Below are 20,604 nucleotides of genomic sequence, written 5' to 3'. Positions count from 1 at the left end.
CTAACTTCACTTGGCATTATCTTCTCTAACTCCATCCATTTACCTGCAAATGCCATGATTTTATTCTCTTTTATTGCTGAGTAATAGTCCATTGTATATATATGCCACATTTTTTAATCCATTCATCTATTGAAGGGCATCTAGGTTGTTTCCACAGTTTAACTATTGTGAATTGTGCTGCTACATAAAGGTCTCTATATTACAGTTATAGCTCTTGTAATTAGGATATCAAAACTATTAATAGCTAATCTATGAATTTTGTGTTGGATTTTAATTGGTCGACCAAGGCAGCATGGCATTCTGTCTTAGCTCAGGCTGCTATAACAAATGGCCATAAACTGGGTGGTTTAAAAACCACAGATTTATTTCTCACAGTTGTGGTGTTTGGAGGTCTGAGATCAGGGTGCTGTTGTGGCTGGGTTCTGACGAATGCTCTTTAAAGAGTTGCAGACAGCTGACTTCCTCAGGCATAAGAGGGGGCTGGCCTCCCCTGGCCTCTTTTAGGACACTAATCTCATTTCGGGGGCAGGGGGGTTCCATCCTCCTGACACAGTCACCTCTCAAAGGCCCTGTCTCCTACCATCACTTTGGGGTCACCATGACATATGGATGGGGGTGCAAACATTCTGTCCATTACAGATGGTGTCTCATTGACGAGTGTCATTGAACAGATAACTTTTTTAAACTCCCGTTTTGTGACCAGCACTCTTGAGGACTGAAAAAACAGTGACAAAACAGCGACAAGGAACACAGTCTCTCAGCTGGGTAGCTGTGATAGACATGAAACAATGGGCACCATGTTGGCTGGGCAGGGAGGCCATGGGTGCTTTGGGAAACCCAGGGTGGTGGCGGGGGGAGGCTGTGTTTGGTCCCACTGATGAGGGAGGACTTCGTGGAAGAGGTGGTCTGTGTTTATTTCCTACTGCTGCTGTAAGAAATTAGCATGAATTCCATGGCTATCAATAATACAAACTGATTGTCTTACAGTTGTGGAGGTCAGGAGTCTCACAGTGGTTCTCACTGAGCTAAGGTCAAGATGTGCACAGGGCTGTGTTCCTTCTGCAGATTCTGGGAGGGGATCCCTTCCTTGCCTTTTTCCACCTCCCAGAGGCCACCCACATTCCTTAGCTACTGAGCCCTGGCTCATGACCCCTTGCTTCATCATCACCTCCAGCAAAGGCAGACTGAGTCCTTCCCTTTCTGCCATCTCTCTGGCTCTCTGTAGCTCGGAAAGGTCACCTGATTTTAAGGACCTTGGGAGTGCATGGGGCACCCAGATAATGCAGAGTAATCTCCTTGTCTCGAGGTCCTCAACTTCTTTATACCTGCAAATCTCACTGTGCCTGTAACACAGTCACAAGCTCTGGAGATCATGATGTGGACTTTTTTTTCCGAAGGGGGTAGTACCCGGGATTGAACTCAGGAGCCCTTGACCACTGAGCCACACCCCAGCCCTATTTTGTAATTTATTTATAGACAGGGTCTCACTGAGTTGCTTAGTGCCTCCCTTTTTGCTGAGGCTGGTTTTGAACTCACAATCCTCCTGTCTCAGTCTCCCAAGCCACTGGGATTATAGGCGAGCCTCACCACACCCAGCTGATGTGAACATTTTTGAGGACCACTAGGTATTCTGTGTATCATACTGTCTTTTGAATCCATCCTGGAAGGGATCACTGAGCTTCTTTGTTATGAGGGCCCTTATCTTGGAAGTGTAGTTTGCATTTGAGCAGGGAGGTCATAGTACTAATGTGGAGGCAGCAAGGAGACAGGTGTTAGAATATTGGGGAGCAGCAGGCTTTGGGGAAAGAAGGTAGAGAGGTCCACTTTGTGGAGAGCATGATGATGCTAGCCTGGGAAATTTGGATTTGACCCAAGAGACTTTAGGAGACCTTCTGACATCTTCAAAAGGAGAGTGAGAGAATACATTAGCTTTGGTAGTGATAATTTCTGGGAGCAGTGTGTTTAAGGATGAAGGAAGGACAAAGGCATCCTGGAGAATTGATAGAATAATTCGGGAGAGGCAGATGGTATGTGAAGGAGTAGGTAATAGTGGGGAGGTGTTCCCCATTGTATCCTCAAGATCTGACATCTTAGTTCTGTTCGTCAGCTTTCTGCGACTGTAACAAAATAACTGAGATAGTCAACTTTTAAAGAGAAAAGGCTTATTTTTGGTTCACAGTTGTGGAGGTTTCCAGTTCATGGTAATTTGGCCCTGTCTCTTTTGTGCTGATGGTCAAACAGTACATCATGTCAGGGTATGTATGGTGGAGCAAAACTATGTAGCTCATAGCTGAGATATAAAAAAAGAGGAAGAGGAAGGGACTAGTGTCCCATAGTGCCCTTCAAGGTAATGCCCCCATTGACCTAAAGACCTCCCACTAGATTCCACCTTTTAAAACTCTGTGCCCTCCCAATAGCACCACAGGCTGGGGATCAAGCCTTTAACACATGGACCTTTGGGGACATTAAATATCCAAATTATAGCATGCATGATCACTATAGTAAATGATACAAATTCCAATGGCATTTCTTGGGTCTCTTGAAAATTGTAATCTCAATTTAATATACCTGCAAAATCTAAATTGAATTTCTCACTTTTTTCTTTGCCATTTTGCTGAATTGTTTTCTCCAGCACCCAAATCCTCCCTTTTGCTACCTGCATGCCTTCTTTTACAGATATTCAAACTTTAGTAGCTCTGCATCATACAGTTACTTTGGCCTCTGATTTGTTGTAAAGAAAATATTTCAATTCATAATATCTAATATATTTTTCCCCCTAAGGCTAGAGGCATAGCTCAGTGGTAGAGTGCATGCTTAGTATGTGTGCAACCCTGGGTTCAATCCCCAGCACCAAAAAAAATTAAAATTAAAGCAGAATTTTTTTTTTCCTGAAAGAACAGTTATTTTCACGGTGTATAATGAAAGAATTATACTGTAAGTAATTTCTACAGAGGAAGAGACCTAAGGGAATCGGCTTCAGGAACTCATGAATTTACTTTTTATGATGTTTTGTCATAATGCACTTTTACATTCTCCTTGTAATCATTTCTTGAGTATCCCAACACTACATTGCCAGATGACTTCTGACTAGGTGAAACAGTGATGTGTTCATTATGTTGAAATGCAAAGATTTTTGTAGCTTTAGACAAAAAGCAGTCTGCCTAGACCTCTAGTTCTCAACGACAGCACGCTGGGTTGGAAAGATGGTTGAAATTCTAGACTTCAGGTCTCTTCTGATTCACTTAGGTCCCAGGGATATGGTCCTCAGGTCCCCTAAGGGATTCTGGTGGGATGGCTTCAGGACCACATGTTGAGAAGCGCTGGCTTTGGAAATAGCAGCAGCAGTATTCAGAGAACACTGTTGTCACCAGGAAGTCCAGCTGTGCTCTTGAGCCGCTGGGTGCAGTTGGGGTTTTGCAGTATGAGGAATTAGCCTAGAGTTGGAATTGAGAGTTCCTCAGGTCTTTTCTATTAGAGGAACTAGTGGTCTGGCTGGTGAGCTCTCTGAAATAACCCATCCTTCTCCATGTCACCCCACCCACATAACAGAGAGGTGCCATTCACCAGACCACTCCAAGTGAAGCCAACTTTCTAGAGTATGTTGGGATGGGGCATAGACAGCATCTAAAGAGAGAATCCTTTGAGTGGTCACCCTTCTATACGCCTACCTTATGTATGTGTTTAGACATTGATATCCAACTCCATTCCCAAAACATTAAATGGTGGATGGAGCCTTAACCTAGCATCTCCACAATATTATGTGTTTAGTGTGGGTTTTTCCAGGGAGGTCAGTTACTTTCATCAGGTTCTCAGAGAGGTTCAGGATGACAAAAGGGTGAGCACAATACCAGTTGATGACACGAGGACATCATAGTAGGATTCCAGTTGTGCCTGTTCTCTAGCCTGGGCAGCACTGTGTACAATGGTGGCTAAGATTCAGACAAGATACAGTGGCTTTTCTCCCTAAGAGTGGGCACAGGTGGTCAGAGGAAGCTGCCTGCCCTCGGGTATGAGGCGTTCCCTAAAAACTCATGTGTGAGACAAAATAAGAATTTTCAAAGGTGAAATGATTGGATGATGAAAGTTGTGATCTGAACATTGGATCAATCCACTGATGGGTTAACTGAGTGGTAACTGTAGGCAGCTTGGATGTGCCCGGAGGAAGCAGGTCACTGGAGATGTACCTTTGGGGTACATACTTCCTGGTGAGCAGAGCTGTCTGCTTTCTGATTGCCATGCCCTTCCACCTGGTATCATCCTGTATGTGTGCAACCCTGGGTTAAATCCCCAGAGCCATGGAGTTGGCCAACCATGGACTGAACCTCTGAAATTGTGAGCCTCAAATAAACTTTTCTTCCCTAAGTTGTTGTTCTCAGGTATTTTGGTCATAGCAATGAAAAAAAAAAAAAAAAAAAACTAACTGAAACACCCTCAGAAGTCATTCTACAAATGAATAACTTAGTTCAGCTGTGGGTGATGTGAAGACCGAGACCTTCTACTGTACCTCCACCGAGCAGACGCAGGGTTGGGGAGAGAATGAAAAGCCACCCAGGAGGCTTTGCAACTCAATGTCCATCTTGTAGGAATTATTCTAAGCTATTGCATTGTAAGGGAGTTTATTCCAAAGCCCAGGAAGATCCTGAGGAAGTTATTTCAAATAAAATTGATGTCCTTTCTTCAAATCAGGAGGGGTGATGGCTGCCCTGGCTCAGGGATGGCAGTGTGGATAACAGAGAGGAATGGCAAATGCGCCTTGTGCAATTTCACCTGTTTCCCCTCCTTACCATTCCGTTACTTGTTCTTCTAAGGGGAAAACCTCGTTCGCCTTATTGGCGATAGTCCTGAGATTTCTGATTGGTTAACCATTTTTATGATCCAGACATGATGATCCAGACAAGACCGAGTTTTATTTCAAGGAGCCACAACCGTATGGACAAAGGTCGTAGAAATAGACTCGTGACATTAAAAGATTCATGGACAATATTTTTTATTGGACATGACTGTACTGCACTTGACCTGAACACTGCTATGTTTGGGTAGTATATCAAATCCTAACTCCTCCCTGGTGAGCAAAGTTCATGGGGTTATAGAAAAAAAAAAAAAGGTTAGGGTCTTTGGAATGAAAAACGAGGGGGAAGTTTCTGGAATCCATAGAATGTCCAGGAGTGTGGATAAAAGAGCATTGACTTATAATAGCAATGTCATTCTGACATGGATTATATGCCAGAAAATGCATTTTTATTTTAAAGAAATGATCCATTGTGTAAATTATTTCTAGTGTGAAAACCGTTCACCGATAAAGACAGACCCCGCTGGATCTCCTCTGTCTGAATTCAGAAGATGTCCATTTTGGGAGCAAGAACTGGCAAAGAAACACTCCTATAAAATGGTAGGTCTGTCTCGTAGGGGAGACCCGCTTTCCCTGCTGGGTGCTGCTCAGGCGGTAAATACCTTCTTGTATTGCCCCAGGTCCTGATGATAACACATGGGGTGATATTGCCTCTTCTCGGACCTGTGAGGAGCCACGTTCCCTCCTGGGCCCGGTGGTGGGCAGGACGTTCAGGTCTGCCCTCCACATTGTTGGGAAAGGCCCAGCTCTGTCATCTTCTGGAGTGACAGAGAGGGAACAGAGACACAGAATTTCTAGACACTGGAGCTGGGAAATAATGGGGGAGTGTCAAAAGTGGGTGGCTTTGTGGTGGTGGAAAAAACCCTTACTCATGTGGTGATACGTGAGTCACAACTGCCTGACCTGCGGGTCCTGCACTGCCCCATAAAAATAAAGAGCACTGGGACCCAAGTGAAGAGCCCAGCTGTGGCCATGTCAGAATCGCAAGAGCTTCCGCAGGGTCTTTGAGGGTCCAGTCATTCCTGGAGTGGCCTGAAAGCTGGGGTGACCTTCCGTGTCCTTCCTAGATGGCTGGCCTTGCTGACAAATACTGCGACTATTGCCAAGACGTTTTACAAAATGTGAGGAACCAAGAGCTCCAGAGGGTAGGTTTCTCTCTATGATATACAAGCATTTGCGACTGATTATTAACTGCTTTACCTGATTGGACCCCTCCAGGGAGACGGAGTGGTAATCCACTGTACTAAAGTGCTTATAATGCAGCTGTTTGACAGTGAGTTCTTTAAGGTGGCACGGATACTCAGTTTAATCATTTGGAAATTCTCCAAGGTGCTAAATGTGGCTAACTTTATGCTTTAAGTACAAATTCAGCTTTTCTTCTTTAGAACCTAATTCCAGCAGAGTTTGAATAAATTATTGATGATGATGTACATCCTGGAATTTTTAATAATGCTAAAGGGTCATTTTATTAATAAATGCCAACTGAAAAAGAAGCAGGTCATCTGACATGGGTGGGGACTATAGATTTTATTCTAGAAGTGGCTGTGCAGCCATGGGTGTAGCTCAGTGGTAGAGCATGTGCTTAGCATGTACAAGGCCCAGGGTTCAGTCCCCAGCAACAAAAAGAACAATAAAAGAAAAGTATAATTGACAGTGGAAAGCATGAATAAATCTTTAACTAACCTGAATTTTATCTTCTTCAGTATCAGATGAAAATCAGGGAAACAAGTGCACATTCAAATGAACATTTTTTTCAATGCATTAATATTCTAAGCACTTAAACTTTATCTAATAATAGACATTCAGCATGAGCCTATAAGGTACCTATGCACTTTGAAAGCATTATAGTGAGGGAGAGACTGAGTGTCTTCAGAGTAGTCTGTGTTCTATTCGTACAACATTATACCAACCATCTACCCTGAGTGTCTGACATATTCCTTCACTCACTCACTCACTCATCAAATATTTACTTAAATCAAATCCTGTGACCAGCACCATTTCTGAGAGTAGGAAGATAATGCTTGGGAAACTTGCAGTCTGGTAATAAAAGGAGATATATTAACCAATAAATATGATATAACAAGTTCTAGAATAGCTGTTTATTAGTTAGCTTTTCCTTACTGCATTAGTTAGTTTCTGTTACTATAACAAAATACCTGAGATAATCAACTTAAAAAGATGAAATGTGCATTTTGGCTCATGGTTTTGGAGTTTTCAGTCCACAGTTGATTGGCAACTGTCCATTTTGAGTCTGTGGAGAGGCAACATATCATGGCAGGGAGCATGAGGTGAAGCAAAATTCCTCATAGCTGGGAAAATGAAAAGAAAAAAGAAGAAGAAGAAGAAGAAGAACAACAACAACAACAAAAAAAAAAAAAAACAGAAAAAAGGACAAGATCAGGGTCCTGAAATCCCCTTCAAGAACTTTGCTAAAAGACCTCCCATTAGGCCTCCCTCTTACCATTTTTACCACTTTGCCCTTCTCTGATAGCACTATTGCTATCCCAGATTGACCCTCATCCCTTCTCACCTTGACTGTGACAAAACCTCCCATCTCTACCACTTCCTAGAGGCCAAGCCTGTAACACATGGGCGTTTGGGGAACAGTACAGATCCAAACAACAATAGTTACTGTAACAAAATACTAGAGGCAGGCTACTTTATAAAGAAAGAAGATTTATTTCAGCTCATAGTTCTGGAGGTGCAAAGTGTAGAGGCCTCAGAAGTGGTGAGAGCCTTCTTGTTGGAGCCCAGAGCAGTACAGAGCATCACCATTGCAAGTAATAGAGTGTACATGGGTATGTTTATAGAGCCCCCAGTATTTAGTCCCGAGATCTCCACCCTGATGAGAATTGTCTAACCTCCCAAAGACTCCACCTCTAATTCCCTAGTCAGATTGTATCCATCTTCTTCTTTTTTAAAAAATATTTTTAGTTGTTGATGGATCTTTATTTTATTTATTGGTATGTGGTGCTGAGAATCGAACCCAGGGCCTCACGCATGCTAGGCAAGTGCTCTTCCACTGAGCCACAAGCCCAGCCCAAGTCTCCACCTTCTTAATATGTCACAATGGAATTTAAACTTCTGCATGAGTTCAATGAGGAACAAACCACATTCAAACTGTAGCAAACTATATGATGAGAATATTCTGGGTGCCCAGGAAGAGCAAAAGGGAATGTTATGCTCGAATTCGGGACCCCCAAAAGACCACCAGAGACCCAAGATCGATGTAAGCAGCAAAGAGGTGTTTATTGCCAGCTAGCTCGGTCCTCCGCGCGCAGAAACAGCAACTGGTGACGCTGAGAGGCCCCGAGCCCAGGGTTTGCAGCAGTTTTATACACTCTTTGCGGAAGGCAGGGACCTCACATACATCATAGCATCTCTTAGCAAATCCTCACACACCGCGGGAAAATCAAATAACAACTCTAAAACATGATTAGCACATTCACTGGCGGGAACAAGTTGGGTAGGGGTGATTGGTCAGTACAAAAGGGGTATTCATTTGAACTGATTGGTTTAAGCCAAGAGGGGTGTACGTGCTGAACTACATGGTTTCCCAACACGTTATCAACCACCATAAACTACTGGGAGGGTCATCTGGCATCCCAGGTATTTCCCTGTCTCATGCTGATTGGTGGCTGCTAGGGGGCTGCTATGGGTCCCCACCTAGCCTGACTGAGTCAGGGACACCTGGGGCAGCAGATCTCTCCTGTTATTTGTAGATACACAACTTAGCAGGGTGGGAATGTGCCTAGGAGTGCTCTGTGGGTCTTTCCAAGGACAAAGGTCATGTCCCTTCCTTGGACAGGCTTTGCTCTCAGGTAGAGGCTGGTTTTTCAGGAAGGCTAGAGAGCCCCCCCCCGCCCCCCCCCGCAGCAGGCCATGTTGCTGCTAACTCCAGTGGGGAAACTGGAGGCTCCACGGAGAGGAAACAGGATAGGAAATGGGTTCCAGGTAGAGCCCGTGAAAAGTCAGCTGGATGTTCAGGGGCCTGGCATGATAAGAGCTCACCACGGTGGGAGTTATCTCTCAAGGAGGGGAGCTGGAGGGGAGAGAGGCAAGGAAGCTGGCACTGGGAAGACGGTGGGGGAGCAGTGACCGGGTCAGCCCCATGACAGCGGGAGGATCTGTCACAGTCAGGGTGAGCAGGGATGAGGGTCAGCCTGGGATAGCAGTAGGGCTATCAGAGAAGGGGCCAGCATGGACAGGGCGTCTGAGGAACGCAGTGGGGTCTGACGACTGGACGTGGTGCTGAGGGAGTGAGCCCATGGGTCTGTGGTCACTGACCCAGGTCCCCACCAGGCCAAGCTCCCAAGTCACCAAGGTGAGAGGGAGCCAAAGGGCCAACCCATCCTGTGCTGTGTTTTTCTGAGTCTCTTTGGAGAGATCTTCTCTAGAATCTTCCCTAGAATACATGCCCCTGGTGACAGGATTCCCAGTCAGGAACATTCTAGATGGAGCTCAAGAGCTGACCCTTTACCCCTTGAGAGTCCACGCGTGGGAATGGCTCATTTTCTTGGGAGTCACTGATGGGTCCTTGCAATGCCTCAGGGTATCTGAGCCTGGGAACTCAGACTGGGCCACCTCATTCAGGAGTGGAGGTGAGAAGTCAAGCTGGGGGAACACCGGAAAAGGAAGAAAGCAGCCATTTTGTTCCTCCACAGAGTCGCCCCCCCAAGTCTTCAGCGATGGCTCCTGTGTGGAATCACTACCCGCTTTTGCTCATGCAGCCCTTGGGGACTTCCCACTTGATGTCAAAGAGAGACCTCTGTGATGAGGCACACCTCTTTCTGAACTGAAAAATGATTGAGGAGATCCCTCGGTCCATGAACACTGATCCTCCACCCTCGACTGGGCCACTGTGGCCGAGTCCTCCTCCTGTCATAACCACCCAGAGCCCCCTTGTGGTCAGAGACCGCTTTCCCTCCAGACACCGCCCTCAAGGAAAGAGATTCCAGGAGTCCCCTCCAACTGGCAGGCTCCCCCGGAGGCATGGCTGCAAAAAGATATTTGCAGGGTACAGTTGGAAGAGCTGACAGAAACAGCTTTAGAGCCATGGGAACGAGATTCATCCCATTTTCCTTTGGGGCTCATTACGTCCCTAGGGGGGGCTCAGCCTCCCAGGGCACACAGTGGTTTCTGTGACACGTCTGTTACCTACGTTTAGGTGGAGGACTTGCTCACATCCTTCTGGAGGTCTCTGCAGCCAGACACTGTCATGCTCATGCTATTGCCTGATGTGCGCCAGCTCTTGCAGTGCTATGACGTCCAGCTCTACAAGGTAGGGCCACGCTGGAGTCCCCGCTTTGTACCTTTCTGGAAAGTGACAGCTCTCCACGTCCCTGGCAGTGCGGCTTTGAGTCCTCTGAGGAAAGCTTTGGATCTTTGCTTAAAACTTGGCTTTTCTTTTTTGATTTCCTCACATAAAGAAAAAGCCAAAGTACATAGTGAACTCTGAATTGAGTTAATGTTCTTTCTGTGCACATTTCAACCAAGGGAGGCGTTTGAGGATATTCATAACTGCCCTGGGTTTGGCTTGGGTGGGGTTGGAGCTCCTAACTCTGGAGTGGTTATTGCATTTTGTGTGTGTGTGTGTGTGTGTGTGTGGTGAAAATGGGTTCCCCTTCCACTAGTTGCAAACCTTACCTTTTATTTTGTTGCTGTTCTAGGAAACAGTCTAGGGCTCCCAAGTTCTTAAACACAAGGGAAGAGTGGAGGCAGGATTCAATGCCTATGTGTGTTGGATTTGACTCACTCAATATTGGCCAACGTGGGGCTTTTTAAAAAATTGAATCAGAGGCTCCAAGTGCAGCTCAGTGATAGCACACTTTCCTAGAATGTGAAGGCCCTGGGTTCAATCCCCAGCATCATACACAAAAACCAATCAGATGTCAATATTAAAAAAAAAAAAATTCAAACTCTGGCTGCACCAGCCTGATGTGATGTCCTACCCAGAAAGCCGTGGCTGCCCTACAGAGCAGGTGGGGGCCTTCCCTCAGACTTGGCATGGCCTGTTCCCACCCTGTGGCATGCATGAGCTTTGGTACTTATAATATTAGAGACCCCTGTAATATTACGAGACACAGTGACTTTATGCTTGTGTTGTAGGGGATTGAGGACGTTCTCCTTCATGACTTCTTGGAAGATGTTTCTATTCAGTACCTGAAATCTGTCCGGATATTTAGTAAGAAATTTAAGCTGTGGCTTCTTAATGCTTTGGAAGGGTTTCCAACCCTCTTACAGATCTCCAAACTCAAAGGTCAGTTTCCATGGGGAAAAAAAAAATTCTGTAAAATGAAGACTCTACCATTCATACTCTTCAGCTGTGCTCTGTGGTCCCTGTACTGTCACACACGGAATCAGGTCTGGAGGCCTGGCCTGGCTCAGGGTCTGACCTTCCCTTCAAGCCGGTGAAGGGGCGCTAGGGCTGATGCGTTCACACCCTTTCCATCTGCTCTCCTGAATAACTGGGTGGGCTTTTGCTGGGTTCCTGGGGTTGGAGATGTGAGTATCATGTTGCTGGGGAGGGAGAACTGGCCCGTGCTGCCCTCCTCCAGCAGGTGAGCCACCTCCAGCTCCAACGGCCTTTCCGCCTCTTGCTGCTCTATGCAAAGAATGTCATTTCCTCCTTAGAAATCTCTCTTGTGTCCTTAATTCCTCCTACCTCTAGGGCCACCAAGGCTCTCCCACCGTAGTGGTCTCCTTGGGACTTGCATCATCTCCTTGTGACTTTCCAGAATGCCTGGACTTTCCATCTACCTGGCTGCCAGGTTGTAGTCAGTGAATACACACTGATCATCTCTAATCAGAATATCTGAAATCCAAAATGCTCCAAAATCTGTAACTCTAAACACCAACATGACACCATAAGTGGAAAATTCCACACTTGACTTCATGTAACAGGTCACAGCCAAAATGCAAGTGATTTAAAAACACTGTATAAAATTATTTTGAAGCTCTGTGTATAAGATATATATGAAAAAAATAAATGTCATGGTTAGACTTGGGTCTCAGTCCCAAAAAAAGCTCATTTTGTGCATGCAGATATTCTCAAATCCCCAAAAAATAAAAATTAGAAACACTTCTGGTCCCAAGTATTTTGGATAAGGGAGAATCAACCCTGTCCTCCTTCCACGGAGCTGCCTTTCTACCCTGCAGGGGCTTCCTGTTGTGACCAGTCAGCTGTCTCAATTCTCCCTAAACCTGGCCTCTTTGTGCTCTTCAACTCCATGACCCTTTAAACCCCAGCACACACCTGCTACAGGGGCACCATGTCTGACAGTCCCAGGAATATCCCTGCATCTTTCTGAGATGCTCAGCATTATCTATAGCTCTTTCCACGATCCTTCCAGAGCCTGTCCTTCTTGGACCAGCTCACAGTCATCCCCTCCCCAAGCTAGCAACTGCTGTTCCCCCCTGTTTCTGAGTCTTGCTTCTTCTTCTTCTTCTTCTTTTTAATATTTATTTTTAGTTTTAGGTGGACACAATATCTATTTTATTTTTATGTGGTGCTGAGGATTGAACCTAGTGCCCTGCGCATGCCATGCGAGCGCGTTACCGCTTGAGCCACATCCACAGTCCAAGAGAGAGAATTTTTTTTAATATTTATTTTTTAGTCATCGGTGGACACAACATCTTTTGTTTGTATGTGGTGCTGAGTGCATTACGATTCTTAATACACCTTTATACCACAATTTATCATATCTCTGTTTGTATATAAGGTACGTGGACACCAAATTCACATCTTCATCCATGTAATTTGTATTGTGATGAGGGTCTCCTTCCACCATCCTTGCTATTCCCCTTCTCCCTCCCTTTCCCTCCCACCCCTATTCCCTATCTAGAGGTAATCTTCCTCCCATGCTCTCCCTTCCTACCCTACTTTGAGTCACCCCACTTTATATCAGAGAAGACATTCAGCATTTGTTTTTTTTGGGATTGGCTAACTGCACTTAGCATAATCTGCTCTAATGCCATCCATTTCTTTCTGGGGTCTCTTTTTCAAAATCTCTACTCCCACCAGGAGGCCTCCACCCTCATGACTAGGCCTCACTTTCTGATTCTATCACTGGGGGGGGGGGTGACACAAGCACTCAGACCACAGTGGCCCCCATGTCAGATGCTGGGCTTACATGGGGATGGATGGAGATTTGAGTCCCACCACTGGGGAAAGGGCCAGGAGACAGAGGAGGTGAGGAATAGATTAGATAGCTGTGCCTGGATGCTCAACCCTGTGCACCTCCTCCTGGCTCTGGCACAGGGGAGCTGGAGGGTGCCATATTGGTAGTGACCATATGTGTTGTTCTTAACAGAAGTCACTGTGTTTGTCAAAAGACTCCGAAGAAAGACATACCTTTCCAACATGGCAAAGGTAGGTTGCAGCAAAGAGACGGGAGGAACAAAGTGGGTTCCTGAAGGGCCAAGAGAAGGCTGCAGGTCTCCCCTAAGAGCAGTGGTTGCTGCCTGTCCCACCCGCTTCCATCTGCCCCTGGACAGAGCAGATGGGAGGGCCTTGCTGGCCTTGGCTGGGGAGGCCTGGGGTCCTGTCCTGCTCAGCTAGAAGTCCACCTTCTTTCCCTCCTTGGAAAGTTCCATTTGCCTGAGCTCTTTCTGCACAGGAGAGAAAACAGGTCAGCATTCAAAAGGTGCAGGAGGCAGGCCATGCAGGTACTGCCCCAAGCCAGATGGTGTCAGAAGCAAAAGGGCATCGCAGCAGACCCTGGGACCCACCAACCGACAGACAGACCCTTCACCCCTGTGCATGGTCCTGAGGACTTGGTGCATCTGGGCTGCCAGTTTCCTCAGCCTTCTCATGGGGGTGGGGGGTGACCATGTAGCTTCAGTGCTGGTGGAAGGGCTGAAGAGAAGATGACATTGTCAGCATTCATGTCTGCAGGTTTCAACCCAGAACTGAAAGCATGCGAAGGCTTACCGTGGTTACATCTGTTCTTAACACAAACTGACTTTTTTTTTTCTTGTCATTATTCCCTAAACGATTCAGTATAACAACTCTGCATGTAGCATTTACAATGTACTAGCCATCATAAGTCATCTAGAGATGACTTAAGGCATATGGGAGAAGGTACGCAGGTTATATGCAAAGAGATTTGAGTGTCCACGATTTTGGTATCCATGGGAGTCCTGGCATCCAGCCCTGTGGACACCCAGAGGCGACTCGGAAATGCCACACCTGGCACATGGGCCACTTATGAATCTGTTCTGAAATCCCCTGGACAGCAGATCGGGACAGAGCGTGGGGACTGTGACTCAAGTCAGTGTCAGCTCCAGAGGAGCTCAGTAGGTCTTCCGCTGAGTTGTCCCCACCCTTCCAGCTCCGAGCTCTCCCTAGACTCTGAGTTGGTTGAGGTTGTTACCCACTTAATCCCTCAGGGCTGTCCTGTTCTGCAGCACTTTTATATCATGAGCTGGTCTCTCTGGCAGTGACTCAGCAGCAGGTTGAGGCTCTCCCCACCCTTCCCTGGAAGGTGTCAATCACCTACCATTTTCCTCTTTAGAGTAGCTTGGGCTTGTTGCATGGGGAGCAAAGAATAAGAAACAGAAGAGCCGCAGTGCCCTTAGAGCCCTGGGCACCTGCCCCATGCCTTCCAAATGCTGATTTCCAGCAAGGCACTTCTAGAATGTGTGAAATTTGAATATTTGAAGTGTCACTTAAGTGTTAATGGACAATACCCCAATTCACTTTTCTTTTTCCTCCTCAACAATAAAATCTTGATAATGTGGATGGTGGTGGTGTGGGGGACGGCGTTCATACAAAAGTAAAATGGCACAACTAAGTATTATGCTGCCCTGTTTTCCTTAGACTATGAGAATGGTATTGAAAAATAACAGGAGAGTCAGCATCTTGAAGTCAGATCTACATGCCATTGTCAACCAAGGCGCTTTGGATATCTCTAAGAAAGCCCTGGCAAGTGACCCAAGCCATGCAGAGGAGCTGGAGAGCCACACAGAAATGAAATGTAATCTCTCTCCTTGGTTTCTTTATTGGAGTTTGGGTGTATATTTGGGGATAGCCTGACCATCACTCTGATTTTCTTAATGTAGGTAGAATGGGTCTTTACTCTTGGCTGTGCTCATTTCCTATTTAAGGGGTGAGGAACACTCCAGGGATCACCCCACAGCTCTGTGCTTCCAGAACCTCCCCAAGTGTCAAATGGGGCATCAGTGCTGCTACATGTTTGCTGAGTGACTAGACAAGTATTGCATATTGATATTGTCCCTTGACAATATTCCTTTCCAGAGTGTCCTCTTTGGGAAAAAAAAAATCTTAATTTCTGCATCTATCTTGTACATGCATATAGATTCAAATGTCTCTCTACCCTGTCTGAACTGGATTGAGTCAACTCTGTTTCCCACCAGATTCTGCTGTCACCACTGTTAGTAGCATTAAATATTATTTTTAATGAGGTATAGTTTAGTAATGGTGCATTTTTCATATTGAACGGGTTTAGAAGAGTGATATGAAGTATGTGGATATTCTTGCCATTTATTTTCTGACAATTATTTTTTAAGAAAAAAAAAATCCCCCTTCTATACAGAGCTCAGACTACTGGTCAATTTATTATGTTACATTTCTTGGGGACAAATGTAGTGATAGAAGGGACCCTCCAGACTCGAGGGTTCCTGGAGAAGTTTGGGGGGAGGCTGCACTATGGTTCTGACCCCCTCTCTAGATTACGGGGTCAGGAGCCAATCTCTAGGCCTTCAGATGACAGTTGCCAGGAGGGTATATGGGTGCCAGGCTCCCCTGTTTGTGCCCTTTCGGGAGCTCCCTGCCAGGATGCCCTAGTTGCCCCTCCCTCAATGGCGTAACCCCTTCCTGATACACTCAGCTATAGAGAAATTTAGCTGCCTGCATAGTCCTGTGGGCTCTTCCAGGGGTCAGCTACATCTTGTTCATCTTGGGCCAACCAGCTGGGACATGGTAGCATTTCATAACCAGTTGTTGTCTTAATCACATTTTGTACCACCTAGAAGTTATTCCACCCTCTGTCTTTGACCTTGAAGCAGGGCTGACCTTGGTAAGGTTGTACCAGTTGTATTGAATGCATACATGTTGTTGACAAATAGCCTCTGCCATCCTCCCACAGGATGGGTCTCCTGTCCCTTGTGTGTCCCTTTCCCCTATTGTCCTAGCTGTCCCAAATCTCAGGTCCCCCTGGGGATCCCCCTTCCCTCCAGCCTGACATCAGAAAGGTTAATGCCCAACCTAGCAGGCTTCAGAGCTCTGGACAGCAGTTCTGTAAGAGCCCAAAGGGTTTCCCTCCTAAGGCACTGTCTACCCCAGAAATCCCAGGTGGTCAGCTAAACCCTGTTTCCTACCCAGATAGCCCCAGGAGGGCATGAGGTTGCCAGGTGCCTGCCAGGCTGGCCTTCCCAGGGATCTGGTGCTCCTGTTGGCATCTTATGTCCTTCAAAGAGCATGCAGAACTTGGCCAGAAGGCAACACACAGTCCCTGGTACCTGGCAGGCACATGCTTCCAAGGTGAGAGGAGCCTTAACCAAGCTGAGCCAGGGCCACAACCACCTACTGGATTTTCTAAACTCTGCTTGATGGGCAGTGGTGCTCAGAGAGGTGGGAAGGCCAAAAGCTGTACTTCCTGCTGTCTGTGCAGGTGGAGGACTTCACACTGGCTCCTGCAGGCTCCACCAGATTGAGTGCATAACCCCAGGCCAGGTGCTGGGCTTTGATGTTCCCCATCCCAAAAATGACATTAATAAACTAGCCTCTTTGTGAAAATGTCAAGGACAGGTGAGGTCATGTCTGCATGGTGCAGTGAGCTCATCTGAAGACAGGGCGGTGTAATTACAAGGTGGAGTCATTGCTTTCCATTTCAACAAGTGGCAGATGTGGGGACTAGATGAGGTGACAAACCCAGCCTTAGAACTTGTCCTTTGTGTTCTGAATGAGTGTGAGGCCCTGGGGAAATCCCTTTGAACTGTATTCCTCCGACCCTCAGGTTACCTAGGACACCGGTGCCTACAGAGTCCTGCAGGGTTGAGAGCAATCTTTCTGTTTCTTTTTAGGTTTAAGCTGTTTAATTTCTTTGCTGGGAACATCAACAGATCTCAGTGTATTCCTGAATTGTCTGTCTTCAAATCTCCAAGCCTTTGTCTTCCAGGTACAAAACTGTGTGTGTGTGTGTGTGTGTGTGTGTGTGTGTGTGTGTGTGTGTGTTTAACAAGAACAAAGAAGGTGTGCATTGATTGTTCTGGCTAAATTATAATCTCCAGTGCCCATTACCTGACCACATGACTCCCAACTGGATGACCACAGAGGGTGACAAATCCAGCCTCAGAGCTCATCCTTTGTGTTCCAAATGAGTGCAAGGCCTTTGAAGTATTGTCCATATCCAGAGGGCATGAGAAACAGGTTCTCCAGCTATCAGCCAAAATGTGTGGTGTAGCAAGGGTGTTAGTGGAGTGAAGTGGCCTTACACTGCTTTGGCAAAGCCAAGTTGGGGGTGGGAGGCACATCACATGTGTGTGTATGCCTGTGTGTATGTGAGCTTATGTTTGGGTGAGCATGCATGTGGTGGGGTACACGTGTACATAAGGGCAGCTTATAAGTGGGTGAATGTGTGTACGTGTGTGTGCGCATGCGTGTTTGGGAAAGTGTGTGTGTGTGCACATGTAGGTGAGTGGGCCAGCACATGCACCCAGGGGTGCTGTGTGGAGAGTGCAATGGTACCGTGTGGGAAGAACAGGTTTGTCTGAGTGTTTTGGAGACATGCCCACTAGACTGCCTAACTTGATTTCAAAAGCTCAGAGAAGAGGTGGGGGTGTAGCTCAGTGGCAGAGCACTAACCTAAGATGCATGAAACCCTAGGTTCAGGCTAGGGTTGTGGCTCAGCAGTAGAGCGCTCACCTAGCACATGTGAGGCACTGGGTTCAAGCCTCAGCACCACAGAAAAATAAGTAAATAAACAAACAAAGATATTGTGTCCAACTGCAACTAAAAAAAAGAAAAAGAAAAAAATTAAAAAAAATAAAGAAAGAAACCCTGGGTTCAATTCCCTGTACCACAAAAAAAAAAAAAAAAAAAAAAAAAAGCAAAAATCTCTCTAGGATGAGTTGGTTGTGGCTGTGGGTGGCTTTGGTCCTTCTGATCAGCCTGCCTCTTGGCAGTCACTTCAGTAGGGTCAGTAAGGTTTGCTTTTCGTCATCGTCGGCCAGTCAGCCTTGAAGAGCTGAGCATATCGTGAGGGAAGCCACGGCACCTTGCTTCAGTGGCCCCCAGAAGGTGGGGGAGCCCAGGGCTATGAGCTAAAACTTAGATGCAAGCAGGGCAGCCCAAGGGACCCCAGCCTCTTGTGACACCATACTCCCCAGAGCTTGGGTGACAGGGAAAGCCTTAAAGAGGGACCTGAATTGGGATGTGAAGGTGTTACCCTGCAGAGAGCTGAGTCTGCTAGTTGCCTGACGTAACCAATTGGCGAAGGGGCAAGGCAGTCATAGAGAAAGAGCTTTGGTAGAAGCAGCGAGCTGATGAGAAGGTGGAGAGCCATCATCCTGAGGACCATCGAGCAAAAACTGCAAGCAAAGAGCTACACGGGACATTGAAGGAAGTGTATTTTCCACCACAGACAGGGGTGGGGTGGACTAGGGTAATCATTCATCATGTAGTGTCCATTTCTTTGACACATTCTGATGTTATCTTGAGGCCACCAGATGTCCTGGATCCTGTAAATCTAGAGAAAGATTACTGATTAGGAGGTCTTATGACCCATGTTTCTCTTTTCCTTCTTCCTGGAGTAGCTGAATCTAGCAGTTAAAATCTTAGTCATGTAGGTGAGGCTTTCCTTTAGAATTCAGACTGCTGGGCAAAGAGAAAGAAAAGAAAAGAAAGTTTGCAAAGACCATGCACAAAGGACAGATTAACCCATTGGCAGCTTTAAAGGGTGCATAGGATTAAAATTAACTGAGAGGAGCCAGGCGCAGTGGCACATGCCTGTAATCCCAGAGGCTTGAGAGGCTGAGGCAGGAGGATCATGAGTTCAAAGCCGGTCTCAGCAATTTAGCAAGGCACTTAGCAACTCAGCAAGATCCTGTCTCTAATAAAATATTTTAACAGGGCCGGGGATGTGGCTCAGGGGTTAAGCACCCTGGGTTCAATCCAGTACCAAAAAAAAAAAAAAAAAGTTAACTGATGTAGTCTCTGGCCACATTGCTGTCACTCCCTGTCCTACCCCATCTGACCTTGCGCCTGTGACTTCTCAGTCAAGAAGTTCACCAAGACCTCAGGGGACTTTGGGCTTTTCAGTCTCCAGCAAGCTCCTCAGGACTGAGGTAGAAAGCCATTTCCTACCCTCAGCAGGTTTCCATTCTTCGCCTCTTAAAAACAATGGTTCCAGATCTCGAGTGGTTTTATTCATCCTTGTTGGTCTTAGGCAAAGCTTGTTGTAACAGCAATGAGATGTCCAGAGTTGCCTTGCTACTGTGAAAGGCTTATGCCTCATCACTGTTCCTTATTTCAGGGACTGACTCAGCCTCCAACTTGAGCCAGGCTGAGCCCACTGAAATTGTGGATGCCAGTGCTGCCTCGAAGCAGCCTAAAAGTCCTCTCCTACATCGTGAACCGTTTGACACTACGCACGTCTCCATCCACCGTGGTGTCTGCAGCCCCCACCAATGAGGCGTGTTGGAAAAATGGTGTTCCTGTGGCAGTATGCCTTTGAAGGACTTGTTTTTATAAAATAGCTGGTCTGGTAAACACTCACAGACGATTGTCAATAAAACACTCAGACTGTTAAAATGCAGACCCTTGGGCTTGTCAGAAATGACAAATGGTTTCAATTGTTAGCATCTGGCAGCACGCAAGCAGAGGGAAATGGCCAAGTTCTTTGTGTGTTTTCCAGTGTTCTCATCTCCTGCAGTTGGGGCCCAAGAACAGTTTCTAAAAGAAGGAGCAAGAAGTGCCACAGGGTGGTGGTGATGGGAAGAATGCTCAGTGGGGTTTATGGCTGGTACCCAAACATTTGTGCAGAGAGAAGGCTAATTGCCCAGAGCTCCTTTCCTGGTTGCTTTTAGAAACGATCCTTGTGGTTTTCATAGTTTCATTGTCTCTCAAACTACCCCTAATTTCCACTCCCACCCCTGTGGATCACCAGTGGGAAGAGTTCCTCTTGTGCCCCATTTCAGATGGTGAGAAACACCCTACTATTGAAGGGTAGTCACATCTACCCAAAGTTCAGGGCAACCCTTTGGTGTGCAAGGGCATTGGATGGGGGCAGAAGGGAAGAGAAATAGTGATGAGACAGGGTATCTTGTCGTTTCTTGCCATCTTCCCTCTCTTCTTCAAAGACTGGTTGTCAGCCAGTAGGTGGTCCACTTGGGCTTTGATCAATTAAGACTTTGAAGAGGCTTTAGGGCATTCATAGAACACATGCCCAGGACTCCAGGCTGTGCAGATCACCTCAAGCATGGCCCGAGACTGCAGTCAACCTAGGCAGAGGGGATTTCTTAGTCTTTATACAGCAACATCTCATCCATACCCAGGTTAGGGCTACTCAGGCCATCAGATGACCTTGACCCTATGGAATGCAGGAGTAGGGTCTTTCCAGTCCTGAGAATGTTTACACAGTGCAGGGACCAGCTCTGTCTTCCTAAGTAAGCACCCTTACTTTTCATTATGATGTGATTCTGTGTCCCCTTTTTTTTCAATCAGACATGATATGCAAAAGGGCTAGTCAAAACAGCCGCCAGTCTTCTCGGTGACGATTGTGTAGACTTTCGAT

At 46.5% G+C, this 20,604-nt stretch overlaps 1 protein-coding gene across 1 annotated transcript in view; it reads left to right on the top strand.

Moving 5' to 3' along the window:
* Nucleotides 1–20,604, top strand: part of Rfx8 (regulatory factor X8) — a 71,930-nt gene that overhangs the window by 36,641 nt on the left and 14,685 nt on the right. Inside the window, exons 6-12 of the mRNA XM_076833772.2 lie at nt 5,279–5,389; nt 5,917–5,994; nt 10,017–10,130; nt 10,958–11,108; nt 13,162–13,220; nt 14,670–14,826; nt 16,895–16,989. Of these exons, the coding sequence (XP_076689887.1) occupies nt 5,279–5,389; nt 5,917–5,994; nt 10,017–10,130; nt 10,958–11,108; nt 13,162–13,220; nt 14,670–14,826; nt 16,895–16,989 (765 nt within the window). The remainder of the gene's footprint in view (nt 1–5,278; nt 5,390–5,916; nt 5,995–10,016; nt 10,131–10,957; nt 11,109–13,161; nt 13,221–14,669; nt 14,827–16,894; nt 16,990–20,604) is intronic.

The sequence above is a fragment of the Callospermophilus lateralis genome, chromosome 14 (assembly GCF_048772815.1).
Source record: "Callospermophilus lateralis isolate mCalLat2 chromosome 14, mCalLat2.hap1, whole genome shotgun sequence".
In the NCBI taxonomy this organism is placed as follows: Eukaryota; Metazoa; Chordata; class Mammalia; order Rodentia; family Sciuridae; genus Callospermophilus; species Callospermophilus lateralis.
The sequence above is the reverse complement of the archived record's forward strand: the minus strand, read 5'-3'. Positions and strand labels throughout refer to the sequence as shown.